General features: G+C 40.4%; 2 protein-coding genes across 2 annotated transcripts in view; both read left to right on the top strand.

Annotated features, from left to right (window-relative positions):
* Positions 1 to 5,476, top strand: LOC114063575 (protein GPR15L-like). The gene is made up of 3 exons (XM_027895931.1): positions 1 to 197; positions 2,350 to 2,412; positions 4,971 to 5,476. Exons 1-3 carry the CDS (start codon positions 128 to 130, stop codon positions 5,066 to 5,068), a joined length of 231 nt encoding a protein of 76 aa, XP_027751732.1. The 5' UTR covers positions 1 to 127; the 3' UTR covers positions 5,069 to 5,476.
* Positions 5,477 to 18,414: 12,938 nt separating this feature from the next.
* The window catches only part of CDHR1 (cadherin related family member 1), a 42,108-nt gene continuing 39,808 nt past the window's right edge, over positions 18,415 to 20,714 (top strand). Inside the window, exons 1-2 of the mRNA XM_027895930.1 lie at positions 18,415 to 18,586; positions 19,361 to 19,456. Coding sequence (XP_027751731.1) covers positions 18,526 to 18,586; positions 19,361 to 19,456 — 157 coding nt within the window. The 5' untranslated portion in view covers positions 18,415 to 18,525. The remainder of the gene's footprint in view (positions 18,587 to 19,360; positions 19,457 to 20,714) is intronic.

Raw genomic sequence — 20,714 nt, 5'->3', positions numbered from 1 at the left:
CCAAATCTCCACCCATTCTGAACAGAGCATTCCTTCCACTGTACCTTATAAAAAGGTATGGTTGTGCCGAAGGAGACCAGAACACACCTTCAGCCTCCTTGAAAACATCTTGTGACCAGTTGGAAGGATGAAGCTCCTGGCACTTTGTGGCTTTTTGTTTGTCTGTCTCTTGTGCCTCAGTGCCTTTGCTGCAGAAGGTACAGTATATATTCTTCTAACACAACTTTCTCTTTTCCCGTTCTTTCCTTTTGTGATATAAAATGCTTATTCTCTAAATGGTTTTTGATTAAAGGAAACAAACAGAGCTTGACAACTGAAAAGGGGGATTGAATTTAGGAAAGGGCTTAGACTGCAGAATGTGGTTGCATATCAGTGCTTTGGTTTGTACCATAGTGTTTCCTCTGTTATTGCCTATTGCCTGTAGTATAGCACAATTAACCTTTACCTTAATCTGTGTTCCGAAACCCACTCCTGTGGAAAAAAATCCTGTTATATTTTTCCTGTAGATAACCATCTGCCAATGTAAAAATAATGTATTTTCTGAATAGTGGGAAATATGTTAATAGAAAAAGTTTCTACCCTTATGAAACAAGGGAACATGCATTAGTCAGCTCACTAGAACTGGAAGAAATAAGAAGTTTTTTATAAAACAGTGAAATAGGTGAGAGTAGCTCTTTTGACCTGCAATCTGTCTTTTTTTTCCCTTTGTTTTTTTTGTTGGTTGGGGGTTTTTTTTGCCACTGATATTCCACACTTAAATTGTATTATATTGTGGCACCTAGTTACCATTTTGCGATATTCCAAATTTAGAGAGCAGTTGAAATCTTAAGAACAGATGATTTTCCATCTTTCTGTAGCCACATTTCTGGAGATGTCATTCTGTGTTTGCAGGAGGACAGCTCAGTAGAATTTCTAAATTGAAAGGGGTAAATTCTAGAGCTACCTGTGCAGATTTGATGTTTGACGTTGTAAATCTCTCAGACCTGCTGTGATTTTTCGGTGTGTATTTTATACAAGATGTAGAGAATTAATATGAGATAAGGAAAAACAAATAAGCTAAATGTTCAAAGGTCAGGAACAGCAGACTTGTTAGGCCTGATATTTTCCACTTTATGTGGAAAAATGAGCATGGAGAAACATATAGAAGTTGTCTTTCAAATTGTTCAAGTCAGCTGCCCAGTTTTCTCATTTACTGGGGTCTGCTCTGAATGGTAGAGCTATTTGCCAGAATGGTGGTAACTGAAGTCCTTCTGCTCCCTTAGCCTTTTCTACTTCTGTTAATTCAGGTTTTCCATGCCCCTTGAGGAAAACTTAAGGGACAGTGCAAAGGAAGTTGAAGAATTTCTAGATGTGTATTCAGGACCACAACAGAACCTGTCCAGGAAGGACAGGAGAGAGAGCAATGCCAATAAAAGGCAAATGAATACTTGCAAGATCCTGTGATAACGTTCCCCTTTTGTTGATGCGCACCCTAAGGGTTTGGTGGTTCATTAAGGCAGAGGGTGGGGAGGAAGTGTACAAAGGACACTGTTCCTTATCTGTAAGTCCAGATGAGCAAGTAGAAGTACCTGGGTGTGAAAGATAAATGTATTTTTCATATAGAACTGAATTATGGTGGCAAGACACCTCAAGTCTCTTTGATGCTAGATCAACCACCATCACTAGCCATGACTGTAGAACTGTGCCACAGGGATTTCCAGAAACATTGAGCATTTGTCAGATTTTGCTGATGACGAATCATCTACCTCTATCCTTTCTGTTCCCCCTCAGCTCCAGAGTCAACCCTTCTTTTCTCTTTACTGTGCCCAGCAAATATTGTGTTAAGTGCAATCAATAGCTCAATTATTTAGGTCTAGTAGGGAGGGAATAATTAAATGGCTTTGCTCACCCAAAGCAATTTAAACTACATTCCTCTGCATCTGGACACAGAGATGCTCTTTTTTCCTCTTGGTAGTCTTTTTTATTTTCATTAAGTGATGTGACTATAAAAAGAGTGCAGAATCTTTTCCCTAGGTTGAAATGGCTGGAATTTGCTGCTTATATTGCCTGCCAATGTGATATTTCAAAGGATAAATAAATCTTGGCAAAGTGTGTGTGTACATATATAAATATATATGTGAGCAGTGATGGAAAGGAACAAATTAGTTCCTGTTCCACACTAGGGACAAAGCTATGTACAGATTTAAAGATCAGTCATGACAATCCTTTGTTTTACAGATCTCTTCATACAGGGATTTTAGTGGTAAATAAAGTAATCAAAATGTCTGTGGACTCTAACACATTTAGTATATATGTACAGTTATTTGTATTGTCTGTCTCCACTGGTAACAAATTGTTTTTCACCCTTAGGTCAGAAGGCTAGAAAAGTCTGCTGCTCAATAGTACCCAAGCGCAATAAAAAAGCTCATAAAGGTAAAAAGGTTTACAGCTTTGTTACATTAATTAATTAATCATTATAGGTAAATCACCAGCTCTTTCCATCTGCAGACTTTGCAGAATTTTCCATCCAGGTAGAATTACCTTCATTGTACCACCAAGAAATTGTTCTCTTTTCTCCTGCAACTGACTGAGTGTTTGGATTGGGAAGAAATAAGATCAGAAGAGAACCCATTTAATGCTCCCATTGTAAAGCAATCAAGAGAAATATGATCTAGTCTGATTAAAGGAGAGGAGTATCATGACATAGTTCCGCATTGATAAGAACAGAGGTTGCAAAAGTGAAGTATTATGGTGACTTTGCCCTGCTGCATTCCATCACCATCTATATATACCTGCATCCATCTTCATGTTTTTAGAGGTGAACCAAAGTGTGATTCTGTAAATTCCTAAAAATCCAATTTTTGAACCCACAGCTCTACCAGGAACAGGAATTAACTGAGAATTAATTTGTCCTAAATATGTGTGTGTAAAGACTGTCCAAGTGAAAATCCACAGTATCCCTGGTTTCAGTGAGACCCCAGTGAAAAAAAAAAAAAAAGCTAAACCATGAACAAGTCTAGGATAGAAGAATTAGGTATGCTCTTTAGAATAATAGTATCTTAAATCTTAATGCTTCTAAATTCAGCAAAAATGTCTAGCTGATAACTTTTGTTAAATTCTAAAGATACAGAATTTGATTTAAAATAGTCTATTTCCTATTTCTTATCTTTTCATCTTAAAATTACTAATTTGGAATTCCAAGCAAATTCATTCTAGCTGATAAAATACCTTAAATGCTTTATTCTTTTTGCATTTTGATAACCTAGGTGGAAATCCTTGTGTTTCTCTACAGTTTTCCATTAGCTGGTGCCTTTTCTTCCTTCCCAGTCTACCAGTGCTGAATCACGGGCTCTGTTTTACAGGCAGAGTCTCACTGGTATCAGAAGCAGTGAACACATTGCAGAGTTATTGTGGGTCAGGGGTTTATTGCTGCCTGGGGCTCCTTCTTATTTAATTGGCAGGTGTAGTACCAACTGAGGACTTCAGCTATAAAGGATCCACAATACTAGCAGGTTCCCAGTCCATCCACAAGGACTGTGGAGTGCAATGCTGGAGGCACAGAGGTGGCTCCTGACACTCCTGGCCTGAGGGGGATCACATGTGCTACCTGGTTGAACCTATACCCTTTCCACGGTACTGACACTTCATGCAATGAGCAGAGCTGTTATTTTTCAATCTGAGATACCTCATGCTATCTGACAAAAAAGCAGGTGTTTCAGGCTTCTTTACATGCAACAGGCATGAAATCTCTCTGGAAAAAGTACTTCCAAAGAGAATGTTCCACTGAAAGCAGGCTGCTGTTTGCTGTGGATAAAGTACAGTGATGCTGGTCTCATGGAGCAATGGGAAGTACTCTACTTAAGGGGAGAAAGGAGCACAAAAGAAGCACTCAGTTAAAACACGTGAATTCACCACAAAGATCTCCTACAAAGGGAATCTGAAATGCCTTTCTCTGTTGCAAACCCAATAATACTTTATGATCTTTGCATGCCCCCTGTTAGACTCTGCCGTGGTTCTCTGAGCGCTCCAACATCTTACTGTAACCTTCTCCTGTCCTTACCTGCAGCCAAGCCTTTTTTAGGTCAGGGATTGCTGTTTATTTGCTTCTTCATAGGGTGCACCTGTCTGCTGCAAATCACTTCATCAGATCTGCTTGTATGACAATCCTTGATGTGAACTGGTTTTTACTCTTACTGAGAGGCAGACGTAAAATCTTGCACCAAATGCAGCAACTGTGAAACTGCACCACTAAACAGTGTTTTGTTTCATGTGCAGTTCTGGACCTGAACTGTACAATCTTTGTATTGCTGCTCTGGGATTTCTGGGTGACTTGTGCTTCTATGTCACTGTCCTTTCCAGGAGGATGTCACTTGCTTTATTCTGTCTGCTGGCAAAGTGCATAGACTGTTTTTCAGCGCTGCTCTGCACTGTTCTTTGTGCTGGGCATGTGCCATGGGGAAGCTGCAAAGCCACTCAGAGGATAACTCAGTGTACCTTAAGGAGGGAGTCAATTTAACCATGCTGGCTACTTCTTCTGAAGTAAAACCACCAATTTCCTAGAATGCTGTTCTTCCATCAGAAATAATTACTGTCCTAGAAAGCAAATGTTTCAAGCCAATGTCAGCCTGTGGCTTCTGTCCAGGAAAGATGGAGAATGTGACGATAGTAAGGGGACGATACCGTTATATGTGTCAGTTGTGGAATTTGAGCTCTGGAGAGACAGCAGTACCATCCCTGTTTTTAGGAAGACCTCTCTGTCTGACTGTGGAAATGTCCAGCAGCAGCAGCCTAACTTTCAGTGACTGTGTATCCTCAGCAACCTAATGAAAGGAAAACAAATTGTTGTCACATTTTTATTTCAGATCACTGCTAATCTAAGTTTGCCCATACAAACTTGACTGAGCTTCAGGTATTAAAGTTTTGTGCCGTTTTCCACACTCCCAATTAAACAAATCTCTCCGTTTTCTCTCTTTTCCATCTTTGTTTTATAGGTGTAAGTTTCAAAATGACTCCAAAGAACATAAAGAAATACTGCAGGCCTTGTCCTGAGGTTCTGGTGGCTCCTGGACCCCTTCCACAGCTAAAATGAGAACACTGAGAGGAGGGGGGAAGGCATCTGCCCATCAACACATCTCACAGTGCTTCACTTGATGGAGGGCCCTCCTTTCACAGACAGCACATGAGTGTATATTCGTTTTGTTTTGGGAAAGGCTTTAGTACTGTTTATTCCTTTTTCTTGTTAATACTGACCTGGCAGCTAAAGTCAGGCAAAGTTTTCTGGCTGCCACCAGACTTTGTGCCAGTTGCATATTCCTCCACACCAAACAGGGATTTACCTCCTCAAGTACAAGGAGGAGAAGAACTGGTTGAAGAGGTGGCTAAATCGTGTTGGTTTGCATTTCTGGGTTATCTAAAAGATGGTAAAGGGCTGATGCTATTGTTTCTAGTTATGAGTGTACATGTATACTTTTTCTATGAATTATTTATGTTATATTATCAAAGGGGTTTTCTTGTATCTGGGCACATGATGATTTTTCAGCCAGCCTTTGCATGTGGTGCTTGCAATCCAGTTAGTAGTAGATTTCTACAAATGAGAAAGATCTCATCACTTAAAAAGAGCTGAGAAACTAGATAAGCAGGTTGCTAAAATAATGGTAACAGACCAGATTGAAGTAAGCTGTTCAGTACATCTTCTGAGGCTAAATCTGACTTGAAAATCAAAGTGCCTTGTTCTTTATCTTCCTATAGAGTGTCATCAGGTGGTTATTAAACAGCATACTGAAAAGGTGTTAAAGCTAAACAGATTTCATCTCTTCTTCTGAAGCCAGAAGGCAGCTGTTCTTTTAAGACACCTGAGTTGTGTGATCAACTCAATAAACAAAAGTTACTGGAGCATGAAATAAGTGCTAAGAATAATACCAAAGGGCTGAATAACAGAGAAACTGAAGCATCCTCTGACACTTCACTCATGTATCTTTTGTCCTTTCCTAACTGTTCTCTGCATATGCTGCTATTTCTCTGCCCGGGGGAGAGTCCTTAAAACAGAATTACTTGGTTGTTCATAAATTCTGTCTTCCTTCTGGTGAATATGAGGAGGAGTAGAAAGCTTTTCTGCTGCTGGGCAAATTGCAAATAGTAATTTTCCCCTCAGTACTCATAGTACTACTCTTTCTCTTAACATAATTGCCAGTATTATAGAAATGGTCTCAGTGCCCTTCACAATTTGGGGGAGTTGAATGGGAACAGTCAGAGTTCTGTTGTAACACACACAGACAAATGCAATTCCCATGGGTCAAGTTTATGGGCACTTACTCATGGTCCTGCTCTTGTTGGTGATGTTTCTATTGTACTAAGCAATTGAGCCTATTTCTGGGTCTTCTGTGAGCTTGTTATTACTTTATTTTTGTATTGGTTTTGAGATTAGATAGATCTGACACTCAGCTTCCTGTTTTTGAAGAGCTGACCATGCATAGCATTTTTATATCAACGATAAAGGAGCTGCCAGTCCTCCTCACAAGATCTCTGAATCAGGAGTTTGGAAGAAGGAACTGTTTCATTGTTCTGTTGCTGGTCATGGGGCCAACATATTTTATTTCTATAGTCTTCTATACTCGCAGAAGGATCTCTAGAATATAAATGACAAGTAAATGTAAAAGCATTTTTTGTATTAAATGTGTTTGCAGCAGGGTTTAACTCTGTCAAATATGGCTATGTGTTTACAGCTCTGTATAAAGCATTGCTAACAGGTTTGAAGCTTTTTTTTTTTTTTCTCTAATGTGAACTTAAGCCCTTCTCTTTTATATCTGAAAGTGCTGGATGATTTTTTTTCTCTCTGTCCTACACCCTCCAACCAATGTTTCACGCTCTCCAATCCTCCTTCAGGCAAAATAATCCCTCTGATAATAGAAATGTAAACTACAAAGACCATTAACACTGTTACAGAAATACTCTGGGTGTCTGCAGAGATCCCAGGACATAATTTAATGCACTTAGAGAAATACTTAAGTTACCAGACTGGCCTAGTCTTGGCTGAACAAACTAAAGCAGGAATCTCCAAATTATTTCAACATGGATTGTGACTGCTGCCCAAATGCTTTTTCATTTCATCTAGGAGATATCAGGATGTTGTGTGAAGTAGTTCCTCAGCAGAGTTTGACTCTTGTGTACCAGGCCATTTCCCCATGTGGTAGAACAGAGCTACATCTGATCATGGTTTCACTTGTAGGCATCTGTTCTTCCTTTGGTTTTCCATTCACTGCTATGCATATTTGTTTGGCATTACCGTAGGAGAAACATATTTGCTCAGTGGCTTTTCAAAGTACACAAGCTGTATGCTTATATAAAGTAGTAAATTTAGCTTATCCAAGCTGACAAATGTATTTTTTGTATCTTGTGTTTTTGCATGAATTTGGCTGTCAGGCAAGAAAATTGCACAGCCCTTAAGTTCCAATAAAGATGTTTCTGAAGTATCTCTATGCCTGCCAGAACAGATGTTGAATACTGGTCTGACCTTGTCAATTAAGTGAGCCAGGTGGCTCCTCACTTTGTTTTCAGCTTAATACCACCAGCTAACACCAAATCAATCTGTCATATTTGGCACTGTGAGTTGTCAGGAGCACAGGAGAAATGATCCCTGCTGATGGGGAATGTTGCTGTAGAGGCAGGTTTGGGGATCTCTTTTTTCCTAAGTGGGTAGTAGAAGAAATAAAAATGTGTATTCTTCATACAAAATTTGATCTGAAAAGGTGGGATGGCGGCTCTTGATGTTGGCTTTTCAGCCCTCTAGACTGGTGGGCCTGATGGAAGGGCTTGGGTATCCTCTAAAAATTCAGGATTTTTGTTCTGGAGTTGTTCTGTTTATCCGAAGTATGGACAACAGGGGCAATTTCTCGTGATTCTGTTTGCTGAGAAAAACTAAAATCCTGTTCATGGACAATGTCATCTCAAATAATAAACTCAGCTGAAATATAAAAGCAGAATGATAAATACTTCCTGTTTTAGAGATAGAGCTAACTCTTGCCCAAGCTGAGTGGAAGACTCCTGATGGCTTTCGTATTCATCAGATCAAGTCTGAAGACCTGCTGCCTGATCCTGTTTTTTGTCCAAAGTTGCTGCTAATAACTCCCTCATGAGTAGCTTTAGGAAAATATTGTCAGACAGTGGAGGCAGATCAGATGCTTATGAACTTTTTACTGAAGTTTGTTCTGAGAAGAATTTATCCAAAGCTTGGCACTTTTTCCTTTTGTAGATTGAAGGTAAGGGGAAAACCGTCTTACACATTGGCCTTTTTTTGCCTCAGATCAACCAGTTCCTATTGGATGTGAGCAATTGTTTCCACCATAGCTAATTTCTCTGAAGGACTCATTTTTTTTAATTGCTGTTGGAGAGCAAAGAGAGCTCCCTTGTGCTACATTAAATGACGTGGGCAATGGTGTTGGTTCCAATCCGTGTATGTCTGGGGTTACCAGGAGCCCTTCAGTATTATTTTGGCAGCCACTGGGTAGCCTACCTTGGTTTTGAACAGCTAACTGTCCCATCATACTATGTCTTTTGATTGTAGATCAGGGCTATTGGTACAGAAGGAATCCTCCCAAATTACTTATGTTTTCAATGTCTTAATTATGGGGGTCTCTGCCAGAAAAGTTCAGTATTTGGATATGGATTTGTTTAAGTTGTCTTCAACCTTTGTTGTGTGTTTCAGATGCACTGACTGTAAATATCTTCAAGTGGTGGGGATTTAATTCCACATTTTCAGGCTGATGCTCCACAAGGGAGCTAAGGATAGAGATTTGCTGTAGGATAAGCACCTTACACTTCCAGTGCCATCTGGTCAGCTTCTGAACATGATCAGAGAAATCAGGTCAATATGTTCCTATGAGTGATCCTCAACTGAACATGACTTGTCTGGCTTCTGCAACCTGACACAATCACAACAGTCTCTGTTCTCACAGGAAGCTGTCATAGCCAGCCTAGTTACTGCCAGAGACTCAGACTGCATCTGGGATGTTGGCTCAAGAGCTGATCCCTCCCGGCTGGCAGTACAGCACAGGTGATGATTTAAACCTGGTCTGGGAGACATTCAAGTGCAAGCATTCAAAAGTTCCATGCACACAAAAATGCCTGTTCATTAACTGCCCAATGGGCACTTGTACAATTGTTTAACTATAGTGTTGGGCACGTGCATTTGTGAGAAGTGTAGTGCAGTCATAGCAACTAATATATCTTGGCTAATAGGATGTCCTAGTGCAAAAGCTACACAGCAGCAGGTTTTCCTTCACCTGACAAGCACCATCCTTAGGTCAGTGAGGAAAAGTGGTTTTCTGCTGTCATATTGTTTAGTCTTCAGCCCTCACAGGGGGCAAAAAAATGTGTTCCTGAGGCACCACTTGGTGCTTGCCTGGTCTCTGAAAATCATGTCTCTGTAGCATGCTGTTACAATTGCCTCCCAAAACTGAAGTGCACTGGAAAATGCTGTCTTTGCTAGGTGAGTTCTCCACACAAAATTTCCTGTTTGCATTGTCCCAGAGCCCTCTGTCACAGGCAGTGCCAGTTTTGTGGCATGTTGACCAAGCAATGCTAAAATCTATTTGCATCCCAGAATTTTCCTCAAGAGATCAATATGCCTGTGAAGAAAGATGTTTTCATACAGAAAAAAGCGTGAAGAAGTCCATCTGTTTACGAATGCTATCAGAGAAAGAGTGAGATGGCTGAAAACAAGATTCTCTATGAGCTGAGATAATGCAGCAGTGTCTGAAAGTCCCTCTTTGAAGCATTCTTTTAATGGCTTTCGTGTTGTTCATTTTCCTTTCTTAGGGAGCAATAAATGATAGCAATTGTCACTGAGCTCTTATCTTGAAGTTGTTTGAATGTACCAAGGTTAAACAGTTCAGCATTTTCCTTTTACTTAGTTAAGTATATACCAATACTGCTGCTTTATTCTGCAAACATCTTCAGGTGTGTGATTAAAGAAAGGAGAGATTAAAAAAAAAATCTGAGCTGAAGATTTATCTGTCAAAGCACTATGTGTGTCATTGACCTTAACCTCATAAGCTCCACCTCTGATAGTCTTTGAAAGGAACTGCTCTTAAATTTAAGTTTAAATCGACTCAGCATCTTTGAATACAGATCCTTTAGTCTGTGAAGTTGAGCTGCTCTTCATAATTTTATTTAAAATTGTGCTTTGCACTTTTTCCTGTGCATTGAACAGAACTTTCCTCTCCCATCCTCAACATTCTTTCACTGCTTTCTTTTGTTACTAGACATGATTTTACAGATTTCCATGCCATGTCTTCCTCCTTGTCTGTTTCACTGAATAGAAAAGTAATCTTTTGTCTCTTGGCTTGATGGTCCCCCACCCGTTCTTTGTCTATGTGGGATCTTATCTCAGAGAAATTCTTCTGCTGTCTGAATTCCCTCAAGATTTTCTCATTGTGGTGAACTGCTTTATCTCCATGAATTTCCACCCATGAGTATGACTGGAGTGTCTGTTGTAAAAAAAGATATGGTATAAAATGGTGCTGCGTTGCATTTGTTGTTTTCAGACATTATTTTTGTACCAAGGACAGTTACAGGATTGGAGCATCTCTGTTTCAAGGCACCATATAATCATCCTACAGTCACAGCATGAGAAGGGATTTTTCTGTCATTTAATTTGTATTTCAGCCTTCACTGCAATAAATTTGGATCATGTAATCTCAGTTAGCAAATGTGGAAGTTTCAGATATCTTATTAATTCTTCTAATTAATATCTACTGTTTAGATTCTTGCTATGTAGTTCTATTGATTTATTTTATTGACAGATTGTCGCTAAAAAAAAAAGGCAAATAAGTACAGTATTTCGAAAAAAAGTACTAGAAAGTGTTGGAGGAGGCAATAAGAGCAGGGTGCTCATAGAGCTGATCTTTGGGCTCTAGCCAGGTTAAACTACTTGTTTTGAGAACCAGCATTATGTGCAGTACTACACTACTGACAGTAGAAGTCTCTGCAGGCAAAGACTAGACAGGTGATGGAAAATTGGAAGTGGGAGTAGAGTGAGAGTTCTGCATGTTTTGGAGGTAAAATAAATTACCTCAGAGCTGCATATTTAATGCCCTTATAATAAAAAATTTGTTGAAATGTATGTTGTTTTCTAGGTTTCTAGCGCCACTTTGGTTTAAGGCTGCCTGAAAACTCAGGTTTCCTCTTGATACAGCAATCAGAGGGAAAGGCTGAGCTATGCCCTGGCCAGTTGGATATCACATATCCTAAAAAGGTAATTACCTTGGCATTTAGTCCAGTCTGAGAGTTGCTGAGCTGTGGGATTCCCTTCTGAGAATGGTTAAGGTACACCCCTGCATTTCCAAGAGAGGGGTAGTAGGAAGACCCACCTGCAACCATAGTGTCATTCATTTACCTGAGTAAAATCCAGCCCTTGTGGCCAAAGTGCTGCTGTGGTCTAGAGCTGATCCCTATCGAGGGCTTTAGTTCACCTGTAGTCTTTGCATTCATGCCATTCCTGTACATTTCTGAACAGCTGAGTTTGGTTATACATGGCAGCAAAAGGAACATGTTCAATTTGCATACTTTCCCTGGTTCAACAAGTCATTTTACTCTCTTGTGAGCAGGGTGTCTATACAGAGATGTCCACGGCACACACACCAGTCAGGAGATTTATGGGGAGAACACAAGCGTTTCTTTGCTCTGCCTAGACAAGTCTTGTCATTTTTCTCAGTCACACTGAGTAAACTATAAAATCTTGATTTATTCGTTACTCACACCCCAACTCTTGAGTTATATGTATAATTTTTACAGGCAAAACAATGAACAATACTAATTCTTTCATAAATAACTTGGACTGTCTGCCTGCTGCTAAACGGCATCCTTCACGCGGATCTCCGTCATGCTCCACGGCACCACATGCATCACAGATCATGCTGCTGAAGTGAATGTGGGCTATCTAAATATACCTGGATATTCTAGGGACTATTTGTTCATTTTCTATCCCTGTCAAAAGAAAATGAGGAGAGTGATTTGTAACTTCCAATGAAGTAAAGTTACTGAATTGCAATGGATTTTGCAGTAGTCTTTTAAAGCCTCTAAGCTAGTAAAATGGATAGCAGGAACTTTAATTACTTAGCAGCTGCAGCAAATTTTCCCCTTTTCCCAGGTACCTGCAGCATCTTTTTTGCAAATGCTATAAAACACTCTTTGGCAGACTAAAACCAAGAGAAGCCGTATCTGAGATAAGTTACTTCTCTTTCCCAGGAATTCACCAAACTGCTGCTACCACCCACAGTTAATGACAATAACTCATGATAAATCATGCAGGCAAGTGCTCTGAGATTTTTGTTTTGTAGATGAGTATTTCTGATGGGATGAAAGTGCCACCTCTTTATCTCTGTGGAAAAATTGTCCACCAGTTTGTTTGGAAAGCACTTTGTTGTCTGTTTTGAAGTCACTGTGGAAGTGCTGAAATTACTGGATATTTGGTGTCTGTTCTCCCTGGTTTTGTGCCATTGTAATTTCTTAATTCCTTTGGAGATAAGGACATCATAACTGGATGCTTCCATTCTTGTTATCCAAATGAGGACACTCCAAGGAGTTCAAATTGATGTAATGCTTGTAGTCATCTCTCTAAATCTTGGTTTTCCTTTCCATGAATGAGGTGTTTTTTTCTTCTTCTGTTTGGTGGGGTGTATCTTCCTGAATCAGTTGAGTTACAAAGTCTTCTTCATGCTCTCTGTTTTATCAGACTAGATATAAGGAAGACATTTTTTGTGATGAGGGTGGTGAAACACCAGAGAAGTCTGTGCAGAGAAGCTGTAGATGCCCCATCCCTGGAAACATTCAGGTTGAGCAGGGCTCTGAGCAACCTGATCGAAGATGTCCTGCTTATTACAAGGAGTTTGGACTAGATAAGCTTTAGAGGTCCATTCCAACACTAACCATTCTGTGATTCTCCTGCAGGCTGCTGAGGTTTAGTGGAGCTGCTCAATGGAGCTGCAATATGAAAAATTGTGTGTAGACAGCTGAGTTATAACTCATGTTTTTCTTTAAAATCCTCAAAACAAACAGTACAGTGTCACTTTCAGCTTTCTATTACTGAGCTGAGAAAGGTTTACAAATATTGACCAAGAGCATTAATGATTGCATCACTATCTTTCAATTACTTTTATGTGAACTTAATGATCTTGGGCTGATTATTTACAGACTCTTTGTGATAGATATGGAAACTGAACTTAGACCCCCGTGAGTTAGAATGGTAACAACAAGCTCATTTTCCTTTTAGATGTAGAAGTTATTCAATTAATAATAAGAGAATAACAGTGAGAGGGAGAAAGAGGTGTCTACTGGTTTGCATTTTAATCTGTCATGACTACAAAAAAATTCAAAGTAATTTTAACAGATTTGTATATCCCAAGTGATGGGATGCATAAACTCTCATATAGGAGGTGGCATATTTGTTCTGGCAACAGGGAGGATCAAAGTCTGGTGATCATGGCCAAGTATTCAAGCACACATCTTTTATTAGAGTTAACCACCAAAACACTGTTTTGGAACTGTTTCTTTTTACCATTCCTACTGTGCAATCGTACTGCAAGTCTGTTTCTCTCCCATAGCTGGTAATTCCAAACACAGAGATGGATGGTGAAGACTTCTGAGGGACTTCAGTCTTTTCTGTCCTGCCATCAGACTGGCCCAGGTTCCTGCAGATTCCTCAGCACTTCCTATAGTTTCTCTCAGCATCCAGACAGAAGGTATGGTGCTGTGCTAGGAAAATGCAAAAGATAGGTCCTGTAAAATTCTTCACCACCAAAACCAGTCATCTGAAATGGTCATCAACAGTTGTTCCTGGTTCTGTAGTAATGGAAATTACATGCCCCAAGGTAACTCATCTCACAGTCCTTGGCAGGGAGATTTTGGTGGGAAAGAATGATGTAGTTTGGGCAGTCAAGAGAGTTTTGTTTGGCTTGTGATGGAAACTGCATGTTTAACTGCTCTGCTGAGACAAAGAGCTCTATGACCCCTCCCAGGTCCCAACCAAACGCCCAGGCAAGTGTGGTTGTTACATTTATACTACCTCGCCATGTCCTGCTGCTGTCAGGGCGTTTGGAGATCAGCTTTGATAATTCTTGCTCTTGCCACTCTGTGGGACTTGCCACTGAACTGACCCTTTGGTGTGCAAGGAACAGCTGTGGTTACAGCTGTGTCACACTCAGGGTTGTTGGGGTGCCTGTCTCACCTATGGTGTATGTCGCAGCCCCATCCTGTTCCCCTTCCTTTGTTTTCAAGGTTAAATCAGAACTTCTCTATCACATTCAAAGATGTGAAAATAGAGAGAGTTGTAAGAGGGTCCTGAAAATGACCAAAGCTCCTATTCTGTCCTTCATGATATTGCATCAAGCAATTCTGACTGAATTGTGCTGTGCTTAACGCCTCCAGGTATCAATGGCAACTTCCACACCCACCTTAGCACGTGATTTACAACAGGAAGGAAAGAGTGTAATTTGGACTTGTTCTGTACATGCTGAGGTTTATGTAAAGTGTGCAGCACTTTTTCTGTTGAATTTATTTACACACAAAAAATGCACACACACAAAATGCTGAACATTCCTCTCCAAGCTAACACTTAATGTCTTATGCACCCAGAACTGGAGGATGAGCATACTAAAAGAAGTAGCTTGAGCTGTTGTCATGAGTGAGAACTTCATTGCTTATCCGTACCGTCCAGACTCAAGAACAGAGGAAAACAAACATAAAATCTGAAGATGGTACCCAGTTATTATAAAGCAAACAGGACAGTGGAAAATAATATCTGTTGTTATTTCTTTAATTTTATTTTTCTCGCTATTTTTAAATAACAAATGTGATATCAGCACACGAAAACTTATTGAAGTGCAACTCATGCAAACCTCACATTTATATGACAAGCAGGCATTTCCCAGGTGGGCAGCTCTAATGTGATCGCCCTAAGGTGGAAGGGCCACCCACCCACGATGTGGAAAGAGTAATTTATCTCTGTGCTAGCTCAGCCCGTGCCCTCTGTGCTCAGCAGGGGCAGCAGCGAGTGCCATCTGGGATGGCAGTGACACAGCAGGGCACAGCTGGTTATGCTGTGATCAGGCTGCCTCACAGCCCCACTCCTGCAGGGGGAATCCTGAGCCCACGGCAGCATTGCTGTGCTCCTGGGGAGGTTTTAGGTGCTGTTCTAGTGTTGGCATCTGTTGTCAGTTCTAGTCTGGCCAACATTTTAGGCTGTGCTTTGAGACTGGGCTCAAGAACAGCTCTCTTGGGTGGGCCCACGATTGCCCTGTTCAGAAAAAGTGCAGCTCTTGGAACTGATAGAAGCCATTTCTCGTCAGCCATACTTGGTTAAGGAAGACTACTGGTCTTAGGCTTAAGATTAAGCCTAAGGATTAGGGCTAAGAAAAGGGAACATATTGGGACCCAGGTTTTTCCAATATTCTCAAAGCTCGGAGAGATAAGAGGGCAGGAGTTGGTAGAGGATTGTGCATGGCTGGTTTTATGTCTGGGCCCTGTGTCCAAGAAGTTTCTAGTTTTGGTTTGGGGAGTGGGTTTTTGCTGGGGGGAAAGCCCCATAGTTCAGGGCATCCCCAGGGTTTCACAATGCACAATCCAGCAGTTACAACTGTGCTGCGCTGGCCCCAGTACACCCCAGCTGCTGCCAGGATGGGGGAAGTCTGCAAAAACCTTCATTGCCTTATTGTAGCAGCCTTCAACATTTAAAGTTTTACTGTGTAAAAATGCAGATTGTCTAAAAGCTTCCTGTAGACACTGCTGATCAGTGACCCAAACCTAAAACTTCTGTTCTGAAAATATTGGACCTTTCTGAATTTGTTTTTGTACTGAATAGTAAACAAACAGCACTCTGGGAAACTAAATGGTTCATATCAGATTGGTATATTTAAGATCAGATGGGTACATTTCATTCTTCTTTTATGTTTCTTTCTACTTGATATGCTAAAAATATATGAAACAGAAATTTCTTCTACATAGAGGGATCCTTCCATTCCCAAAAATTTTGGAACTGAAGATACTGCTCTCCTGAAACCCTCTGCTGCCCCTCTTCTTCCAAAGGATAAAATTCATCAAAATAAGCCTGGATCCATGAGCTGTGTTGGCTTTGATCAAAGATTATTTTCTGGCATATATATATTTCTATCTAATGTTGTTGTGTTAAGTTTGAATCTGACTGTGCATAGATGCATATTAGCTAGATTTTCAAACTGTAAGGGGATTAAGAGCTCAAACTTATTGAAATTCAGGAGTGAGATGTTTTGCTTCCTTGGAGATACAGGCCCAAGAGATTTAGATCCCCAGGGGATGCAACCAGGGGAACAGACAGCTATTAACTTTGACAAGAGCTCTCTGTCACTTATTCTAGGAAAAATATTCAGTAGAAAAACAGCGTGTTGTTAGCTGTGGATTGAGGAGAGAGGTGAGAGGACATTCAGGTGCTATTTATGTTTTCTTTTGGGCACTATGCAGGTGTATTTCTGTGATTTTATCAGTGGTTTAATATTACTTTTGACAGAGGTAGCATGATTAAATCTGTAACAGAAACTAAACTTATAACCATCTTCTAAATGTGTATCTGCTCCCACACAGTTTTCAGCTTTGGATCCCCATATAATGAATTTAAATGCACTAAAAATACATTTGTTTTTCTTAGTTGCCTGCTGCAGGTTTCCCTCAGCTTTACAGGCCCCTGCTGCAGTCACACGTTGGTTCAACGTTGAGCTTTTGCAAATGCTGCTCTACAGGAAGAGTCATACAGAGTCACACTAAAGGTCTGATCTCGTTCAAGATGACAAAGAGCTTCTGGCAGGGGTAGTGCCTCGCTGAGCCAGGGTTTGCATCTGTATCATCGCATTTGCTAGTTACCAATGAAAATAATAATCTTCATTATTTTGTCTGATTCATTTGGAGCCTTTTTTTGGTCTTTTGCTCTCTGTACCATTCTCTGGCAAGTTCTGTTATGGGTGGCAAGTTTTATTAATATTGGGTCAAGCATTTCACTTTTCCCCTCCCAGCTGATGTGTTCAGCAGGCAGAGGAGTCCTTCCAGCAGCACTGTAGATCCGTGGGGATCTGCAGGTGCAGCACGCCCTGCCCGCAGCACAGGAGCATCCCAGCACTGCACAAAGACCTCTCCCACAGTCTCCTCCACCGTTTGTTCCCCCCACAAAGGTCGGGAGTAATAATGTACACTGCAAATGTGTGACGGGATGATCTAACTGCCAGCTCCCTCTGTAGGACAGATACACGGGAACTGCCCAGCCTGTCCCTCTCCCCCCTGTATGATGAAAGCTACCCCTGGAGTGCTGCCCACCTTCGGCTCTGCACCCCACAGGCAGGGGCTGGCAGGGGAGACTCTGTGTGGGGTTGTCTCCCCTGGTGTGGGGACAGGCTGTGGGGCACCAGCGGCTGCGTCCACCGCTCCAGTGCCAAGGGCCACTGCCAGGCAGGGTGTGCAGCTTCTGCCACGTTCTAAAGCATTGCAGTGTGGAACTCTGTGGCTAATTAATTTATTAGATGTTTCTACCACGCTGGCTGTTAATTAAAAAGCAGAGAACTCCATTAACCCACCCTTAAAGAGCAAGTGCTTTACCGCAGGTCAAGTTTAAACAGCTAAGCCATGATGTAAACATATCCTTCCTTAGAAGCTACATATTTCCATGATGGAGCTCCTTTTAAGCAGGTTTATCTGTGAACGCCTTCCCAGACTGGCTGATTTTTAACCCTATAATATGTTGGATAATATATACTTTAGGTTAGTGCAAACACCTTTTATATGACAAAGAAAGCAATGAAAAAAAGCTACTTTGTTAGCTTCTCTGATGTGTTATGTTGAAACACACGTTGGTTAAAAACTGCCTACTGAAGGTAAAAGGTGCTTTCAGCAATTCATGCAGTTTAAGAATTAAATGATCAGGCCAGCTCATGAGAAGAACATTTTAATTTCTGCATTTTTAATTGCAATTTATGCAATGCTGTGTTTGTTTGGGTTTTTTTTGCTATCATAAATATGATTGTTTTCTTTAAAATGTTAACAATCACGTCTACTGTTTGTTGCTAATATTAGATTTTCTTTCTTTGTTGTTTCTCAAGATTGCCCGAGCTAAAATAAAAAGAATCCTCTTTTAACTCTCAAGAATAGATGACTGGCTTTGACAATAAAGACAGAGTTTAGCACGAAAACAAATTTCTGCTTTACCTTCTCCCTGACTTCTGTGTTTGGTCAGCACAAGTACAGTACTAACAGCAGAACCTATGCAAGTTACACTGATACCTCCAAATCTTGTGTCAGAGATGAGTCCCACAGCTCCCTGCAAAGTAATTGGTCTAATTAGGTGGTAGGAAGGAGCTTCTTTAAATTCCTCAGAAATTAAGACGTGTCATCCGCTTAACATCTTAGCATCTGTTACTGCTGCTTGCACATTTCTGCACTACATCAGGCTGAAGGACACTTTCCTGGACATTTCAGAGAGAGAAAAAAAACCCAAGCCCCTATAATAGAGGAGAAATTGGCTCTTTCTTCAGTGGGATGAAGCATGTAAGGCATTTCAACCCCTCCTTATTTCTCAGTTTGGTGCATGTTTGCCTGGGTGAGTACAACAACCACTTTGTTAAGTAAAAATATAGGAGAATACAAACAGAACCTTAAATCCTGTAGTAATCCTTACTGATGTGGTAATGTTGTCCTGAAATATTTTCCTTGCAAATGATCCCTGTGCAGATGTTATCCTCTGTGTTTATATATTTGGAGACTTGTTTCAAATGGGCTATTTTGAATCTCTAACAGTCAGTCAGTAGAATGACAACTAATTTGTTGTTTCTTGTTTTTTTTTTTTTAACTTTGCTGTTGTCTGGCAGCAAGTAAGTAACTATTTAATTATGGCTAATTGCTCATGCAGTAGGTTTAATTTTAAGACAGAATGTGCTTAGAACACTGGGTAAGAATACTGGCTAAGGTACCAAAGCACTGGAGAGTTTCAGACTTGTATGTATAGAGTAGGGGAGAGGTGTGCAGTCATGACAAGCTGAAAAGGTTCATTTTTCAGTGAAGCTGTCTGGAACTGATTGAGATTTTTTAGAGATATCTTGCTACTTATTTTATTTCTGTTGGTTTGGGGTTTTTTTAACATACACTATTTTCTGCTGTGTGAATACTGGCACAGTGGCACGTAGAAGTAATTTTATTAAAAATATCCATACAGATACAGTTCTGAGAGTCCACTGCAGCAACTGGGTGTGTTATGCACTCATAGTATTCCCAAAACAGCTCGTGTTTACTGAGAGTCAAGTAATTAACTGAGCCAGCCAAATAAGTGCCACCTATAAAATGCTTTTTTTTGGCTTCTGTTTTGTTTTAATTGCAGTTCAGGCAAACTATGCCCCCTATTTCTTTGATAATGGAGCCAGAAGCACGAACGGGAACATGGCACTTCTCAGCCTTTCAGAGGACACACCTGTTGGTCAGTATTAAAATTAGTATGTTTAATCTGTGAAACTGGAGTTGCTTGCTCTTATGATTAACACATATATTTTGCTGTAAATTGTTGTTATAACCTGTGATCCTGCATGGTTTTCTCTCAAGATTCTAATTGGCCTCAATTTAAAATTACATGTTTGAATTGTAGCTACAATTTAAAACATGAATTTTAGTTCTCCTGTTTTGGTCCACCAGTCTATTCGCAGCTTCATAGCACAGACCTTTGCGGTCACAAATAAATTCATGGTGGTGAGAGGCTTCTTACCAATCCTGTAAATGCTTACAGGAGAAAGCCTAGTTGCTGGTAATTTTATCAGCCTTGATAAAAGTAATCTGTACACTGAAAAGTAGGTTTTCTTTAACAGTCATCAAATTGTTCATGTTTACAGTACAAATGGTAGAAAATATTTCCACTTACAGTGAAAATTGCTTTGTCTAAACAACTGATGCTTTTTAAAAGGTTTAGTTTCGTTTTAGAGAAAATTCAAAAATGGATACAGCTTTCAGATTTCAGCATTTTGATGCAAGTCTATCCTCTTTAAACTGTAGTTCCATTAAGAAAAAATAAGAACAAAAGGTGATTTATAACCTCTATTTTGCATGGGAGAAGAATAATTTCCTAACATTTAAAAAATTACACGTAAAATATATTATGGTGGTGAACACCACCTTTTCTTCAAACTTTGCACTGAGGTTTTGCTTAGGATTTTCTATTGATTGTTGGTAGCTTTTACAGGCTAAATCAGAAAAATGTTTAGTTATTGCAAACTGAGTACCAGGGGACCCCTTTACTAGCTGCCTCATCCATAAAGGAGAAGGATGGCTGTGTAGGGGGTGCTCCCAGGGCTTAGGCAGGTGGGGGAGGTGAGGATGAGGGAGGGATCAGAGGGCACAGCCTCCTCTGGAAGCCTGACACTGCCACCCACACCTTTCTAAACAAAACCAAGGTCACTCACTGCTTTGGGAAGCAGCTGCCTGGGTTTGCTCAGAGTCTCCATTTCTGACCCAGTGGTGTTAATGCCAGACAAGAACCATGCTGGGGCTTCTGCAGTATGGGGAGAGGGTGACTGGGAATTCTCCTTTACCTGCTTAGCTTGAGAAGAGGAGGGAGAGAAGGCAGCACATAGCATAGAAGTGACACATCTTGCTGATGAACTTAAAAAGAGCTTGCTTATGATGCAGCAGGAATTTGCTATTGCTTAGTCAAGTTTAAGTGCAAACCTCATCTGAAGGCCAACAGT

The sequence above is a fragment of the Empidonax traillii genome, unplaced genomic scaffold (genome assembly GCF_003031625.1).
Source record: "Empidonax traillii isolate 1590-97213 ecotype Southwest subspecies unplaced genomic scaffold, ASM303162v1 scaffold475:size860808, whole genome shotgun sequence".
Taxonomy (NCBI): Eukaryota; Metazoa; Chordata; class Aves; order Passeriformes; family Tyrannidae; genus Empidonax; species Empidonax traillii.
Note: the sequence above shows the minus strand (reverse complement) of the source record. Positions and strands in the feature narration are given on the sequence as shown.

Excerpts from the sequence above, each read along its gene's own strand:
- LOC114063575 (XM_027895931.1), top strand. The coding sequence starts at position 128 with ATGAAGCTCCTGGCACTTTGTGGCTTTTTGTTTGTCTGTCTCTTGTGC. Across the intron at positions 198-2,349 it reads CAGTGCCTTTGCTGCAGAAG|GTCAGAAGGCTAGAAAAGTC; the intron begins GTACAGTATATA and ends TTTCACCCTTAG. Across the intron at positions 2,413-4,970 it reads CAATAAAAAAGCTCATAAAG|GTGTAAGTTTCAAAATGACT; the intron begins GTAAAAAGGTTT and ends TTTGTTTTATAG.